Source organism: Fringilla coelebs (assembly GCF_963513975.1).
Source record: "Fringilla coelebs genome assembly, chromosome: 8".
NCBI classification, from domain to species: Eukaryota; Metazoa; Chordata; class Aves; order Passeriformes; family Fringillidae; genus Fringilla; species Fringilla coelebs.
The window spans coordinates 11,360,155-11,377,628 of record NC_140066.1 but is presented as its reverse complement, the minus strand read 5'-3'; the positions used below and the strand labels follow the sequence as shown (position 1 = coordinate 11,377,628).

Genomic DNA, 17,474 nt, shown 5'->3' with positions numbered 1-17,474 from the left:
TTACTCTTGGTCTCACTTTTAATCTGTTCTTAAAAAAAGCAAAAAGAATTATCTATCTTTCTGGTTAGTTTTGGTTTTCAGCTACCTTGGCCATAGATTTATCTTCTCAATGTGTCTCAGGATTCTCAGAGAGATGAGGACTTTAAATTTAAAATTGAGTAATCTAAGTCTCTTGTTATTTTATAAAAATACTGAGCATGGACACTTGTGAGCTCATAGGTAATTCAGATTGTGTAGGCCTGTCAATATTTGGCTCTTACAGTAGATCTGATTTACTTGACCAAATTGCAAATTTCATTGCAGCTTGATAATAAGAATATAAAATATTCTATATTAATAAGAAAGATCTCTTTAATTCAATAGCCTCAGTATAAAACATGAGGCTAAATTACTGCACTGCCATAGGTCATATGTTGGAGCGATGATTTCCAAAATTTGTTCTTCTTCAGAATTTTCCCGTTTATAATTCAACTTCTTTTTTTTGGTTGTTTTTTGTTTGCTTATGTAGGTTTTTTAAAATAAAGTAGACATAACAGCTGCCAAACTAAAAATCTCTTTGGGGTAAGAAAGATGACAGGACAATTGTATTTCATCAAATGGTGACTGTCCTTATCCTACTGGCTTTTAATGAAGAAAATAATTTCTAATGAAAAACCTTTCTGCTTCAGTAAGTAAAGGCCTGGAATGTCACGGGAAAGGAACCTCCCATGCCATAACTCAGGGAAGTTCTCTGCTTAAGCAGGAGCACTTCTGCTGGCTTTGGGGGGGTTGTCTTCCAGCACAGTCCTGAGCACTTCCTGGAGAGTTTCCACACTATTTATACAACTTACTCTTCATCTATTTGAAATGAGTAGATAGTGGCAGCTGCCTCAGAGACAAATCTCTTGGAGGAAGCTCTGCAGCACCACGCTCTCCTGACAAGGAACCTGGCATTTGTGCTGCTGGACAGTGAGAAGCACCAGTGTGTACGAAGTGACATCGTGAGATGCGCAGTACAAGCCTCTCTTGCAAGCACTGGTTTGGGTTGGTCCATTTTGCTTCAGAACTTCCTGAGCTGGTAGCATGCAGTGAAATCTGCTGCCTGCTCCTACAGACAAGTAATCTCTACAGCTTCACGTTTAAACTTGAGCCAGTTCTCAGCTGCTCTGTGAAGACTGTGAGTAAAATCATGTTCCTGTTGAAACACAGAGAAGCTCTACTATTGACCACAGCTGGGACTGTGCTAAGATGCTGTCAAGCTTCTGACATTTAAACACCATCCTCACTTCTTGAATCTTATGATTGCAACTAAAATGTAGCAAAGTTTAAAAGGAAGGAATGTGTTTTTCCATTTGCATAGCTTTAATGATCAAACTGATTGAGCTTAACATTTCTTTCAAAGTTCCCACTTCAGCTGGCATTGCTAGTGTTGAAATCACATATATCTCAAAAGTAACATATTTTTGGAAAGTTCTATGTGATAGGAAATGGGGTCTCAAGATGAAAAGTGCTTTTCATCTTAGAAGCAATTTTTATCTCATTTGTGTGTAAGCAGAGTGCTGTGGAGGGAGTCAGACTCTGTACAGCTATGTGTATGTTTGCCTGCCTGATTTTTTTCTCACTCAATCAAAAGAAGCTTTTAGGATGAACAAGCAGGAGATAAAGCAAGGACCAGAGGCCAGACACCCAGGAGGTATGTTAGCATACCAGGAGATATGTTACCTCCTCAGAATTAATGAGGGGACCATGGTGGGGAAATAATTACAATTATATCACTGCTAAATCTAAAGGATCCTTAATCATTAAAAGGTTCCTCACTATAGAATAGAAAGACAACTCAGTATTTAAAGACAGTTTGTGCACAATCAGGGAGTGAAGACAGTGACTGAAAGATAAATTTACAAAATCTAGGATATCCCTGTGTTTGTGAGATGCAGTTGGTTTTCTGAGACCAAAGGTTAGAGATTTTCTGTTCTTTGTATACATGCCTATGTATACTTTTGAATCTATAGATGCAGCATATTTATTTTTAGGGGCAATTTTCTATTAGAAAGCTGTTTGTCACCAGCTGCTTGGGAAAATATCTTGTGATGTCAGTGCTTGCACACCAGGGTTGAGGACTGGAGGCTGAATTTGAGGGCTCTGTGCAGAACATCTGATTCTAGGGCATATTCTCAAGAGTGCAGAAGTAATGAAATCTATTAGCTGATCTTTTCTTGCCTTCAGAGGGAGGGACAAAACTACACCTAGAATTCTACAATTATAGAAATTAAGTTAAACCTTTCTTTCAGGCACATCAATTTGTGCAAGTTAGCTTTACACAGAATTCATACAATTCACCAGTAATTTTAATGGAAACAGATGCTCTGCAGCACTTTTGACACAGATGCTTTATATAAGATGTCCAGATTAACAACGAAAATGAAGATTTAAAGCACTATTGTTTGAACAATATTTTGCTGCATTGTGGAGGTTGTTATGCTGTACTAAATTCTAGGGTAGAAATATAGGAAGTGAAGAAATAGCAGAAGAGAGCAGCTTATGAGAGACCTTGGGGACACTCTTAATTCCCTGACCACAGCTTTGGATGATGAGGGAGCTATAAACTTTGAAATCTTAATTTCTGACCTCTGAGTACAGATTTACCATTCTGCTGAGCTTGGTTCTCTGATTATAGAGAGATTGACCAGAGAGGTTTCTCCTTAAAAAGGTTCAATTTCTAGAAAGAGATGAAGGAAAATGTGAATGGCTGTGTAGAACAAATGAGTAGCTGAGCAGTGTCACAGCTTTGATGATAGCTGTTCTAAATAAAAATCTGCCTTTTGCACAGAAAAGAGATAGAAAAATTCTGGTCCCAATTTGAGATTGGGAGCTTATGTGATTTTGTTCCCAAAAAAACCTATTTTAGAGCTGTCTTGTTTAGGGTTCCTCCATGCATCCCAATTGATTGTGAGAGATGTGCTTCAATTTCTGACTGCCAGAATCTCCTGGTGGGCCATGGAAGCTTAATTTGACCTTAAAATATGATTCAATCAAGTGGTTCTGCATTATGTCTCTTCTAGACCCAGGAATATTTGCATGTATATTTTTGTATGCAAAACTGAGCTGTTGAATCTCTTAGTAGCTGATTGGTGTCTGCTTTGGTACCAAATGGGACAAAGTCACAGAGCTTTGTTCCACAGCCAAGGGACAAATTCACATATTCTGTTACTCCACAGCTTTAACATCTTCCTTCTCAAATAGATCTACATTTACACACCAATGCATGTCTACATTGATATACATACACAGAAACACATTTGTAAAAGCTTTGCTGCTCTGTTAGTGACATTAGAAATGTCATTTTTGTCAGGAAGGAAGCATTTAAAATAAAGCTTTGTGTGACTGAAAGTTTGTTTTCTTCAGCCAACTAGCTCAGCTGGTCTGGTGAAAAAAAGGCAACATGAAAACAACAAAAGAAAACAAACTATTTCAATAAACCTTATATCTCTTTGTTTATCATGCTTACCATTATTAAAACACCAGAGCATGCAAGGTATATTGTTACTGGCATGATATTGCTTATTAAATATTAAATCCCTGATTACTGAGCTGTAGAAAATAACTACCATGACAAAGGCTGTGCATCAGTCTAGTCATAGTGCACACAAAGAAACAAACTACTATGATTTAGAATTACTACCTGGGATTTTAGGTTACCTAATATATCTCTAGTTTTCCACTGGACAAATAAATGTTAACACCTACAGTGTCCATAATTGGAAGGACAGGCTTGTACATTGGCAATTAATTAGTTTAAGGTTGAATCCTAGTTCTTTTTTTAAAAACTCTCCTTTTCAACCTGGTGGGGGTTGCAAGTTTGGCTGTTGATAACTCTATAGATTTCAAAATCCTAAAATTTCCAGAGTACATTTTTTTAACACAACTTTAAATATAGATATTTATCAATTACTTTTCCATTGGTTTTTCTCTTTGAAATATTTATTCAGCAGCTGTCTTGCTTTGGGCATTGTTTTACTTCTTATTTCTCCACCCCTGGTGTCTGTCCATGTGCAGTTAAATTAAAATCACAGAATCATAGAACGGTTTGTGTTGGAAGGGACATTTAAAGGTTGTTTGTTCCAACTCCCCTGCAGTGAGCAGGGACATCTTCACCTAGACCAGGTTGCTCAGAGCCCCATCCAGCCTCACCTAGTCCAGGGATGGGCCATCCCATACCACTCTGGGCAACCTGTTCTAGTGCCTCACCATCCTCAGGGTAAGACATTTCTCCTTAGGTCCAGTCTAAAGCTACTCTCTTTTGGTCTAAAACCATTCCCCCTTGTCCTATCACAGCAGGCCCTGCTCAAAAGTCTTTTCCCATCTTCTGTATATTTTAAGTGCTGAAAGGCTGCAGTGAGGTCTCCCAGGAGCCTTCTCCAGACTGATCCAGTCTCTCAGCCCTTCCTCCCAGGAGACATGGTCCATCCCTCATCTTCAGGGCAGATGTGCTCTTGGTGAAGCTGTCCTGGATCACTTCCCTGTCCATGTGCCTTAGAGGTACTTCTAGGAGGATCTGTTCCACAATTTTCTCAGGCACGGAGATGAGGCTGGCAGGGCAGGGTCCCCAGAGTCCTCCTTTTCATCCATTTTAAAATGGGTGCAATGTTTCCATTTTTCCTGTCAGGAACTTTACCTGGCTGCTGTGATTTTTCAAATATCCTTGAGAGTGGCTTGGCAACCACGTCAGCCAATTTCTTCAAGGCTCTCGGGGCATCTTATCAGGTCCCATGGACTTACACATGCATACCTAAGTCATACAAAAATGCCTTCATAAAAGCACAGCAGTCATAAACCCATCTGATTTATTTTCCATAACTCTTTATGCTGGTGTAGCTAGTTACAGAAAAGTTCCTCAGAGTTAAGCAGGGGCACTAAGAAAAAAGTTTATTCTGACTCTTCTGTTGAAGGAAAAAACCCCATGTTTTTCCTTCATAGCTGAAATCTATGAAGAGTTAAGTGCTTGGAAAATTTGACTGATTTCATGGATGTCTCAAAGCTTTAAAGATGAAAGATCCACTTTTTCTTCCTGATTAAGCTATCAGAATTATGAGTTCCTGTGGGCTTTTTCTACTTCAAAGGGTCATTCAAATATAACTGTAAGAATGGATGCCACAAAATTATTTCCATTAAGTTTGGCAGAATGAACTCTCTTTGTTTTACGTGAAGGATAAGGAGATTGTTCCCCTTGGCTTTTTCTACCAGTTTTCTACCTGTTGCTTGTCTGGACATTCAGGGCAGCTTTGAAGAGGTTCCTGCAAAACTGATGAACCTCCTAAAGCTGTTGGAATCTGACATCCAAAATATCTGGCAAATAACATGTAGCAGCAGTGTTCTCTGCACTGGGTAGAAGTTACATGGGACAGCGAACAATGTTCAACTGAAAAAGGAAAGGTCACAAAGTCTGAAATATGATATATATTCACTTTTTTTCTTTAAGTGGGATCAGGTGTCCTTACTGGGATGGAAAAAGTGTACATTTTCAGGAAATGTTTGGAAATAAGTCGTAATAGTAAATAATTTTAACTTTGTTTTCTATTAATGACTGCTTCATGGGCTTTCCCACTTGCTGTTGTCACCCTTTTGTCACAGATCTTGGAAAGATGTGAATTTTGATTTAGGGCTCAGTCCAAGATAGACTGCAGTATACTGAGAGATTTCTGCTGACTCCGTCATGCTTTGGAGCAAGCCCTTTTGATGGCATTTTCATGTTTGCTTTCAATTATTTCTTTCTCTGGCATCCTAAATTGATGTTCCTGATAAAAATCTCAGGGGTTACAAAGGCTTGAAGAGTAATATATTCATTTCTCTTCTGCTGCAGTGGCTTCAGTATGTCACAAGGGCATTGTTAAGACTAGTCACCATATTTCTCAAGTCTGAAATCATTATTGTGTTCTTAAGGGACTGATACAATATGACTAAAATCAGAATTTAAAAGTACTTGCCAAACAGAATTTATCCCACTGAAATCCTTAGAATTTATGGTCAGTTAAAAGTAGAGAATATTGAAAATTTGGCTTGATAAAAAGTGAGGCAGGCATTTAGGATTTCAGTTATACAGCAATAAATTCCTCCAAGGAAAGTATTTGGTTTACTAATATTTCCTGACTGAAACATGCTTTGTAGGATTTGGGGTGTGGGATTTTTTGTTAATATCACGTCATATTTCATTTCATCATTACAAACCATGCCAAGATAAATATTTGAATTGTGTATATACATTGGTGTACATTTAAGTGTAATTCTAAATATTTAGTGGCAGTCTTGGCATTTGCAAATTGGCTACACATGACTTGAATAACCTAGGGCTGATGGCTGTTGGGGAGGAACCAACACACTTGCACTGTGTGACAGGATAGGTCTGTTTTATCCAATTAATTTAATCATGGGGTTGTGATTCAGGGTTTATGTTGCAGTCAGGGAGAGCAGCTTCTCCTTAAACCAAAATGAAGTGTCACTCATCTCACAGCTGTCTGAGACTGGCACTGCAAACGAGCAGGCTGCTCACCTCTCGAGTGGCTGCTGTGCTGTGCAGCTCTGCACTGCATTTCCCACCTGTTGCACCTGGGTGCCGGGAGAACTCCAAGGAATACTGCAGGTACCACACCACAAACAGGTGCCTGGCCCCAGTCCCCTGAGCATGGCTGAGTAAAGCTTCGTCTGTGTCCTGTGTAGTGGCTGCTTTAGCAATTGGCACAGGAAGGAGCACACCAGCTCTGAGCACTGGAGAATGGAATGCTGGCTGTGCATTTCACCTGGAACGGGGAATACACTGACGTGCTGACCTCAGACAAAAGCAAGCAAGGTTTTCCCCACCTGTGAGCTGACCACTAGAGATCTGTATGATACAGCTGAGCGGGAGGAAAGCTGAGAGGAAGAATTAAGTAAATATTCAAATGCCCTAGTTTGGGAAGCAGTGTAACATCTATTTATATAACCAGCCCCAATTGAGGCATCCTTTGGGAAATTTGCTTTTATTCACCACATCCACCTGCTGAAGTACCAGAACACAGCAGGTGAGGTGGGTGCTGGAGCAACTCTCAAATTCAAGACTGGTTATGCTCTCAGGGGCTTATTACACCATAAACAAAGTAACTGTGGAGGTTTTGCTGCTCAAAACTTCAGACAGTACCCACATGAGGTAACAAGGAATGTCTTCAGTGTTTTGTAAAGCTGGGGAGGAAAGAAAGGCTTTTAACTGTGCGTGTATGCAGGACTGGGATATAGGCATCCCACATCCATATTGTTTATACGCTGAAAAGGATGTAGCTCTGTTTCATGGCTCAGGTTTTCCAAATTTGAATTTCTGCTTTTTTTGTTGGCTCTTCCAAGGATAGTTATCCTGAAGTGTGAAGCCAAGCAGGAAGAGCACCCTTGTAGCACAACCATTAGTTGGGCCATACCACTGACAAGCCCCTGTGACAAACAAAGGGATACTTGCATAAGTGGTGTACCTGTTACATGTGTCACACCAGTCCTTAAGAAAATACCACTTCTGACTCCATCATAGATAAGTAATTTTATTCCACTCCAGTCACAGATGTCCTCAAGGAGATACTACAGATTTCTTTGCATATTATGAAGAAAACCAAGAAAAACAAATTACATATTGTTTTCTGATCGTGATAAACACATTTCCAGAAAAAGTAAAAGAGTTGGGCTATGATACAAAATGAGTAGGAAGAAATGCAAGTGAGAGCTACCAAATACCTACGTAAATTAGAATTAATGCATGGAACAGATTCAGTTTAACAAGAGTGGGCTGATTTGAGAAACTGATTATGATTTGAATATTAATTTTTAAGGACAGAGAAATAACCTAAAAGCATTCATAGACTGTGTTTTTGTATACATCATAACATTTTAACTCATGACTAAGTTCTTACAGGAAGACATTGCCTTCATTAAGGTGTCTGTATAGATGAATGACTTATTTTTTTCTAACTGTAGGATAACCTATTTGAGATACATTTGCATTTACTATGAGGTTAAGGGAAGCTTCTTGCATCAAGACCCATTTCATATTTTTAGACCAAAGAATTTTTTTCAGGAGGCTTATAGTCATTGGTAGGAACTTAATTAACATGTCAGGGTAATGGCTGGTTTTAAGTAATTCACTCAAGTAAGGTCCATTGAAAGCATCCCATAATCAATTTCAAAAATAGTGTGTCAACCCTCAATAAGAATGGGAAATGGTAAGAAAATAAGCCTGAAAATCTTTACTAATAATACAGGAAGTCCTCCAATATTAAACAAATGGCTACACTTGAGTGATCTTAATGGTATCACATCCTCATGTCTTCCATTAGAACCACTGCAAAATTTAGGAGCTGATATCTTGAAAATCTTAGTGGGTGAAGAAGTGCAGTTGAGACTCAGGAAACTCTGAAAGAGTTCAGGATGTAGTCGTGAGAAAAATAAAAGCTCTCTGTCATGTAAGTGTTTTAAAACATTTTTGTTCTTCCAAGAAGCACGTACAAATTATTTGAGGATGAAAACAGAGTGATTCATACTGGGCTTAGTGAACTGCAATATGGTTATGGAAGAGGCAGGAACTAAAGGATATTTGTAAAGGCAACACAAAGCACATAGCACAAAGGTACTCCAAGCTTACAAGGAAGGCAAGAACTTTGTAGGACAGGTACTCATGACTGAAAGCACCTGGGTCCAGATTTCCATAAAATCAGTGAAAAATATTCCCTGGATTTGCAAAACTTCCACATTTTTCTCATTTGTTTGCCTTGTTTGGCATCCATCTGTGGTTCTTTCTAAGTGCTTTCTCCTAATCCTTTTTTCTCTTCACTAATGGAGTAGAAACCCCTAAATTCATTTTTCTGATGTGAAAGGGGGGGATTTTTTGAAGTGTTTAAATAGTACTCTTACCTGATAAACCACTTCCACAGATCTTCCTGATGGCTGTTAGCAGAGAAATATTTTAGAGAAGCTGCCAAACTCCAGAGGGAGTTCTTGAAGTGGCAATAATCTAGATATCTAATTAATGTAATATTGAAAACTTAAATGGTATTAACATTCATTCTGGAGAAAAAAATCAAGCAGGTATGTTTCAGTTGCAATATTTTATTTTCTTTATTTGTCTCTTTACACACAGAACAAATGCAGTTCACAGATTGTTTCCAACTTTTCTGCTCACTTATCCTGTAGAAAGATCAGCACCCTTAAATACATGACTAAGGAAATGATGCCTATGCATCAATACCAGAAAAGGACACCAATAAGGTAACAGGTCAGAAGAAAGGCTTAAAAACATCTGTACACGCATAACTCCATAAAGCATTCTCTAAAATTTTGAAAATGGAGATTAAGCCACCTTTGGCAAACTGCAGTTAACCCTTCAGTGACCACCCTAGCTGGTGAAATGTTTGTCCAATAAGTGAAAGTACCCATTGTGGACTACACTGAACTTGGGAATTCAGCTTTGGCGTAGACCAAGTAAGCCAGAGCAGTTTAGATACCAAAACTCGTCTGGCAACCTCGGTATGGTGCTGTGCCATCAGTTTCTCCCCAGCTGCTGCATGAAGTGTCCTTTTGTGGCAGGTGTGCGGTGGCTTGGTTCTGTTTTTCTTTAGAGAATCCCATTAGAAACAAGAGTAACAAAATGCTGCCAATTGATACCTGTCGGGTAACACCACGGCGGGAGAACCCCTGTCCCGAGCCCTGGCTGTCCCTGGCTCCCTGGCGGAGGTGCCTCCACCCCCGCGGCACACGCACCCCGCGCCGCTCCCCGCACACCGGTCTCTGCTGCCATGCAGCACCAGCCCACTGGATCCTACCACAGGATGGGCTCGGGAGCTTCGTCCCCACCCCGCACCGCCGCCCCTTTAGCTCTTCTTTTTCTTTTCTTTCCTTTTTCCTTCCCTTCCTTTCTTTCCTAGGCTCCGTTTGCCGTAGCATACACCCTCCCGAGGGGTTTGCCTGGATCATTTATTTATCTTGTGCGCATTAAGAAACCACCATTAGGCTTTGGTGGGAGGCGCCTTGCTCGGTGCGCGCTCGCCTGCCTCCGCGGCGCTGCCAGAGGAATACACAATCGAGCCGAAGCTGCAAGCTTGGCAGGAGCTGCCTTTGCGTGCCCATTTACTTGCCGGATCCGTATATTTTTTTGCCGACTGGGTCACTGCCGCTTCCCTCCAGGGTTTCATCTTAATTTTTTTTTTCTTTTTTTTTTGCGCGTGTGTGGATTATTAAATTATTTTTTCTTTATTATTTTTTTTTTTCCGGGAATCCTCGCTGGAGTTTTGATGCCGGGCCGGACTTAGCGCGGGCGCGGAGGAGCTGCGCGGAGCCGTGCCGAGCCGTGCCTCCTGCCCCGGGCCCCGCCCGCGGATCGGCCTCCCTGGCCCGGCGCCGGCCGCGGGTTGGCCGCGGGGCCGCGGAGTGGCGGGTGCGCTGCGCCGCGCCGCCGCCTCCCCGCGGAGCCGCCGAGGGATGCTGCTGCGCCGCGGCCGGGCATAGGCAGGAGCCGAGCGGGCGGGGGAGGGAAGGAAGGAAAGAAAGACGGAAAGAAAGGATCCCCCAAGCCCCGAGGGGAGAGGAAAGGCGAGAAGGTGCGTGAATGTGAAGGAATGTACCTACACGTCGCCGGAGCCGCACGCTTGGGATAAAAAATAAATTAACCGAGGAGGCTGATCTCTGCGACTTATTACCCGGAAAAAAAAAAAAAAAAAAGGAAAAGAAAAGAAAAACCTTATAGCGGAGGGGCAAGAAGAAGAGCGACGAGGCTGCAGCGAGCAGGTCCCGAGTCGGGCACCCGGCGGATGGCGCGGCCGTCCCGCTGACTCCGCGGCCGCGGGAGGCTGCGCGGGGCGGCGCGGCGCGGGGCATGTCGTGCCGGCGGCGTGACTGAGCGGGGCGCTCCCGCCGCCCGCACCGCGCCGCGCTCCCCTCCGCTCTCCTCCGCCGCATGCTGCCGGCAGCCGCGGCGCGCTGATGCCCCGGGGCCGCGGCGGCGCTGCGGACGGCCCCTAGGATGAGCGAGGGGGCTGCCGGCGCCGCGGCGCCCGGGGCGGCGGAGGCGGCGGCTGCGGCGGGGGGCCCGGGCGGGGATGGGGCCGGGGGGCCGCCGCGGGAGCTGCGCTGCAGCGACTGCATCGTCTGGAACCGGCAGCAGACGTGGCTGTGCGTGGTACCCCTCTTCATCGGCTTCATCGGTCTGGGGCTCAGCCTCATGCTGCTCAAGTGGATCGTGGTGGGCTCCGTCAAGGAGTACGTCCCCACCGAGCTGATGGACGCCAAGGGCGTGGGGCAGGACCCCTTCTTCCTCTCCAAGCCCACCGCCCCCCCGCGCGGCGCGGAGACCACCGCCGCCGCCACGCCGCGGCCGCCCAGCCGTGTCAGCCCCCGCCTCACCACCATGAGCAGGGCTCCCCCGCGGCCCCCCGGCACCCGCGGCCCTGCGCGGGGCGGCCCGCGGCCCACCGCCGCCAGGCACCCCGTGTCGCCGCACACGGCACCGCCCGCCAGCGGCCCCCCCGGCACCGCCGGCCGCGGCGCCCGGCCGCCGCCCGCCGCCCCCAGCACCCCGCCGCTGCCCGCCTGGCCCACTGCGGCACACGCTACCTCCTCCTACAAGATCTACGTCCACGACTCGGCGCCGTCCTGGACCTTGTCTCCCTTCCAGGAGTCGACCACCACCACGCCGGAGGCCAGCACGACCCCCAAAACCCGTAAGTGTCGCCGGCCGCCCCGCGCCCTCGGACCGCTCGGTGCGCGCCTCGCCCCGTCCAGACCCGGCGTTGGCCGAGCGCCGGCGGGGTCGGGCCGGGGCGATGCGTCGCTCGAAGGTGGCCGCCGTGCCGTCCCCGTGCGGATGCTGCCGTGCGGGAAGCCGGAGAGCTCCGAAGTTTGCGCTTCTTTCTCCCTTCCCTGCTTGCGCCCCCTTTTTACCCCCGGCAAGTTCCCCGCTTGTGTGATGGATGTTGAGGTAGGAGCAGCCATTTGAGCAGACTGCTTTTCGTTGTGGTTTTAGGAAGGATGCAGACCCCCTTTCCCCTTCTAGGCTGGTCTGTGAAAGGTACTTAGGAGATGCTGAGGGGGGGGGTGTCTGAGCGAGGGGGACCAGTGATGACCCCCTCCGAAAGGGCAGCGTGGAGAGTGTGGTCTTCAGCAGGTGCGGGCTGGACTGTGCATGTGCTTCTCTGCTGGTGACGGAGTTTGGCTTCCCGCACACTCGTCTCCCTTGAAACGAGGACGGGCTCCGCAGGGATGCTCTCTCCGTCCCAGCGCCCGGCTCCTGAAGGAGCTGCGGCCAGCTCCGCCGGGAAGGAGCCCGGGGCACCCCGCAGACCCATCCCAGCGCTTTGCCGGCTCCGGTGTGTAGCCACAGCACCGTGTTGCCGTACCCGACTATTTTTTTTTTAAGCAGAGGAGGGGGCTAGTTCTCCGATTGATGCTTGATGGCTGGTTCTTCCCACCCTCCCAAACAGAATTCGGGCTAAAGATGAAAATTCATTTGGCCTGGGTGCATCGACTTTCAGCTTCTCATAAAGGTTACTTAGGACAAATGCAATCCTTGCCAAAAGAACTTCTGTGAGATGCTATTTAGTGAAATGCTCAATTATACTTTATTACAGTATTCTGAGCTTTCTTGGATGCAGTAGAGGAAGTGAAAAGCCGGGTGTCCTCCATTAACTCTTAGCTGCTGCTGCTGAGAACATCAGTTCGGTTGGACCCCTTTTACAGCCCAGGGCTCCCCTTTTCTATGCTAATGTAGGGGTGTTCTGCTGGAGGATTTTGTTGGAAAGCAATATGAACTTTACTTTGTCTATTACATCTATTTGTTGATAAGCACTGGGGCAGAGAGGATAGGCAGTGCAAGCTTATCTTGTGAATTGACAAAATTGGGAGAAGATCAGCAAATTGGATGTGTATGTGTGGGTGGGTGGGTGTGCAGGTGGCGGATGGCTGGGAATGATTACGAATGAAACTATCACTAAATCAGAAGAGCTAACGAGGCAATAACTCGTTTTGCCTGTGTGTGCCACAGTAATTGAGGGAGAAGCAGCCCTTACAGGTGTGTCCAAGCCTGCACGGTCTGTAGGTAGAACCTAAGGTAGTTGGAAGTTACCAGAAGGAAAATCGTTTGTGGAGCTCAATGCAGCCTGTTTCACTCAGGTGTGGGGAGCTGTATAGGGCACTTCTTAAAAACAAAGCAGCAAATGAAGCCGGATTTTCAACCCATATGTCTATATCAATCCTCACAACCAGATATGCTACATGGTTCTTCATACTGCTGTGATGTGTGTGTGTGTATCTGCCTGGGCTTGCCAGGTGGGATCTGTCGGGGTCTAAATGCTCCCTTGCAATCTCTTCCTTTCTTCCCTTTCTGTCTCGTTGGATATGTAAGAGAAATCCACAGCAATTTCCTCCCCTCTAGGCTGTCTCCTTACAAGGTATAGAAGGCAGGAATGTCCTGATTAATAAATAATGTTCAGCTGGCAGGACTCTCCTCTATGCAAGACACACAAAGGAAGAAGAAAAACCACAATCTCGAAACGTTCCTGGCAGTTGCAGAGCTTCCTAACTATTTTTTGTTTTAGGGAGGCTGCTAATACCTTTTACAGCAGGGTGTTTCCCTTCATTAAATGTAGCTCAGTTATAGGATGGAAATGCAAGAAGTGCAAATCCAGCAGAAATTGACCCTGTTTGGGCACATTGATAGCAGAGATTATCATTAATGGAAGATTAAATAGATTACATAAAAAAGGATTTGAATTTGTAGGGCATATGAACATTTTTTTAAAGCCTACAGCTGTACTCTCCTGATACATATGAGCATCTCTAAGGATACATGTAAAATTCTTTGAGGCTGCAGTATCCACTGAGGGGAGAGAAAGGAGAAATGCAGTCTTTGTGCTGTGAACTGCTGACATGGTGTGACCCCAAAGCAAGTATCTGTGTCCGCCACTAATAGCTCTCAGTAAGAAAGGGATTTTTTTTTTTTTAAACAAATTCATCCTAATTTCCCAGGATGAGCTGCGTGTTCCTTCTGTGCCCGTTGTTCCAGCTGCTATTGAAATGAAAGTCATGAATCCTGTTGTACCTTGTGAATACAAATCTGACACGATAAATCTCATGCCCCAGCCTTCAAAATAGTGCATGCCCTTGTGTCATCCTCTGGCTTGGCAAGGCACATGCGTGGGCGGGAGTCACAGGTTATTTAACATTTCACAGCTTTTAAGAAAAGAAGCAGCTATCTTTATTTATACTGGTTTGTGTTGTCGTTTATTTAATTGTTTAAACATGTTTAAATGGGCTCAAAGCAGGACTTAGGAAAATGGGAGGCAAAACAGGAGTTATTTCTCCAGAAAGCCAGATGATTGCCCACCTGAGTAAGTGTTGGTAAAGCCTTTTCTCTGTGTGTGTATTAATCTGAGGAGATGTTGTGAAATCTCTCTTTTTTTGTGGGTGTGCATAATGACAATAATTCTTGGTTGTGTTTCACTCAAAGTCAAGCTATCTGTTAGCTGTTTTGAAAGTTCTTGATGAAGATCCTTCAGGTTCTGACTAAGCAAAAGCCACTTACTCATCAAATCTCTCTCTCAGTAGCTTGTGCCTGCATGTGTTTTCCATGATCACATATGAACCATGCCTTTTCAGCCTAAGCCTCTTCATCCAGTGCTCAGTGTAAAAGTCAATCACTAATTTGGAAGGATAGTCCAGCCTGTAGATCAAAAAAATCAACCAACAGGCTGGAACATGCTAGTGAGGTTTTATTTTTATCAAGTCATTGGTTTCATTTCAAAAGAGTCATGCCCTGATTTTTCCAATATGCATTTTTCATGGTATTCTGGGTTCTTCAGTAATGTTATTATCCTCGAATTGAGATACTGTACTTAAAAGAATTCCTGTGTGAATTCAGCTATGAAATAGCACTGTGGTTGCTCTTGTGTTCATATGACCAAAGGCTAATGCAGAGAGCTGAGGTCAGGCAGGTGGGGCTCAACTAATGCATAGTAACCAAGAAAAGAGACGTTACAGAACACTTGATCAATATATCTTGTGAAGTCCAATTGCAACCCTTTTTCTTTTGGGTAGTGTGAGTATACTTTGATTTCCTGCTAAAGATTTTCTGGTCCAGTCGTTTATCCTCGTCATATCTCTGACTGATTGTTATGCACAGCATGGGTTCAAGTAACAAGCATCTGGCAGATGCACTGCTACCAGCACTGACATTTTGGTAAAAGCTGTTTGTTTTATTTTGCACTGACTCAAATATCTTTTTCGCATTAAGGATGACACTTAGATGGAACTGCGGGGTTTTCACCAACTGGAGGGTGTTGTGGGAGGTGCCAAACCGTAGTAAAACCAGACCTACTCTTCCCAGAGCTCTGAAGCGTTCTGCCAGCAAATGACATGGATTGTGAACACTTGGCATGACGAGTGTGAGCTGTCATTGAATCGAGGGAAGCACACGTGACTGCAGAGCACGTGCCTTTGGCATTAACTGAGATTAATGTGCCAGTTATCTACCAATTTTAAATGCTTCAAAAGCTGTTGAATGGAAAAAAAATACTGAGACAAACAACTGGGAGTTTTAGGAGCATTTGCTTCTTCTTCATTCTCACTTATTTTCTATTCACACACCTTCGGTCAGTATCACAGAGATGATTAGGTTTGTGTTTCCTGTCTTAGATACTTGTTGACAGGAAGACTACTATCAAGGTAAAAGTAACAAACACAGATGTGCAACCACATCACTGAAGTAAAAATGATTGTAATTTATTTTATTTCTCATATTTTACAGCTATAACTTGCTTCATCTGTTTCAATTAAGTTAGAGGACACTGGGCCTAATTCCGTTTTCCATTTTTAATCTTCTTTATAGTTAGGGACTAGAGCAGCTATCACTGAATTCGTAAAGAGGTGGAATATTTAAATTAGACCCACTTAGATATGTACATTGATTCTATTCAGATATATTTCTTCTCTCTTCCCTTCATTAAAGTGATTGTTGGAATCCTATGACCTAGAAGAGCTTGCACAGCACTGGCATGATGAGTGGGAGGGATATGGCTGAAATTATTCCATGCTGATTTTTAACCCTGAAGAAAATTCATCTGGGGACTGTAGAGTTTGTTATTACATTGATTTAACCCGTGATTACTGGTGAAAGCAAAGCCTTGAATTTTATTTGGCATTTTTTTTGCATCTATACAAGGACATTATGTGATATATTATATGTTGACAACAGAATACCATTATTAAATTAGTGTATTGATTCATTGCAAAGGATTATGGTAAAGTAATGTTCATGGTTTATCTAAACCCGCAGAAAATGGAAATTAAAAATTAAAGCAAAAGACCTGTCTCTACAGAATTGTGTCTAGTGTTGCACAGTGCATTTTTCATCTGACTCATTGCTTTGAAGGCAAAGCCCAGTAAACACATGGATTGCTGTGGATTTGGCCTTGACTTTCAGTTTTGTAGCCCATATGGTTTTCAGGAAGTACCTGAAACTACCAGTGTTTGGTTTTGTTTATTTCTCCTGTGATTGTTTTGTAAACAAGCTGCACAAGGAAAAGTGCCTAGTAAAATCATGTGGGATGGCTTGGTCACAAGCATATATAAATAAATTTGTTAAAAGCAGAGGCTTGTTTGTCTCTGAGCCTGGTGGTTTCTTTTTGAGCTTCTCTGTGTTTGAACAACTTTGCAGTACTCTGTGTGTGTGTGCAAACACAAAATACAAGCATGGGTTTGTGCATTTGCACAGTTTTTGAGGAGGATCAGGATCTCAAAGCCTGTAGTAACCCCGGGAGCAGTCTTTGGCTGCCTTGGTCCTGGTGCTTGTCCAGTCAGTGTGGTTCACAAAAGAAATCCAGAGATTTCATTGGAGCTGGTTAGACTGAGTGCCAAGCTGAAGTGCATCTGTTTTAATGTGGAAGTCTCTTTCAGGTTCTGCTGTGTGGAAGGGGTTTGTAGTCACTGTTACTATTAAGCACAAGTACTTTTTTATTATTTTGCATTACAAGAGTAGGCAAAACACAGGAGAAACAATGAAATGCTTTGTGTTATGGAGATGTTTTCTTTCTCCTGGGGACTGAGTTCCCTCAATATGGTGAGAGTTGGAAGTGTCATTTAATGGGACAGCTGTACTTCAGATCAAGGCTGTGATTGTGTTTTCTCATGGCTAACTGAATTTCCAAGGTGGACAGCTCATAAACCTGCTTTCTTACTTTTACCTTCTCCCTCCTGTCTAATCTCAAGCCACTCCACTGAGTAAAGTGCATCTTCATTGGAGAGAGGGCATTTCAAACCTGGGCAAGACAGAGGATGAGCGTTCAGGTGGCCTCTAAGGGGCATAGAGAAAGTAAATGCACACCAGTGGGCAAGTGCTTTTTGAATGGGTTTCTACTTTCTGGCACACAGGTTTCTGGGTCCCTTGGTAGAATGCCTTCAAGAGGAAGAAATAGAATAAAGCAGCCACGAGGAAAATTAAA

General features: G+C 43.9%; 1 protein-coding gene across 1 annotated transcript in view; it reads left to right on the top strand.

Annotated features, from left to right (window-relative positions):
• Positions 1-11,005: 11,005 nt before the first annotated feature.
• NRG3 (neuregulin 3) overlaps positions 11,006-17,474 on the top strand; it is a gene marked incomplete at both ends in the record, with an annotated part of 331,529 nt that continues 325,060 nt past the window's right edge. Inside the window, one exon of the mRNA XM_084210340.1 lies at positions 11,006-11,702. Coding sequence (XP_084066466.1) covers positions 11,006-11,702 — 697 coding nt within the window. The remainder of the gene's footprint in view (positions 11,703-17,474) is intronic.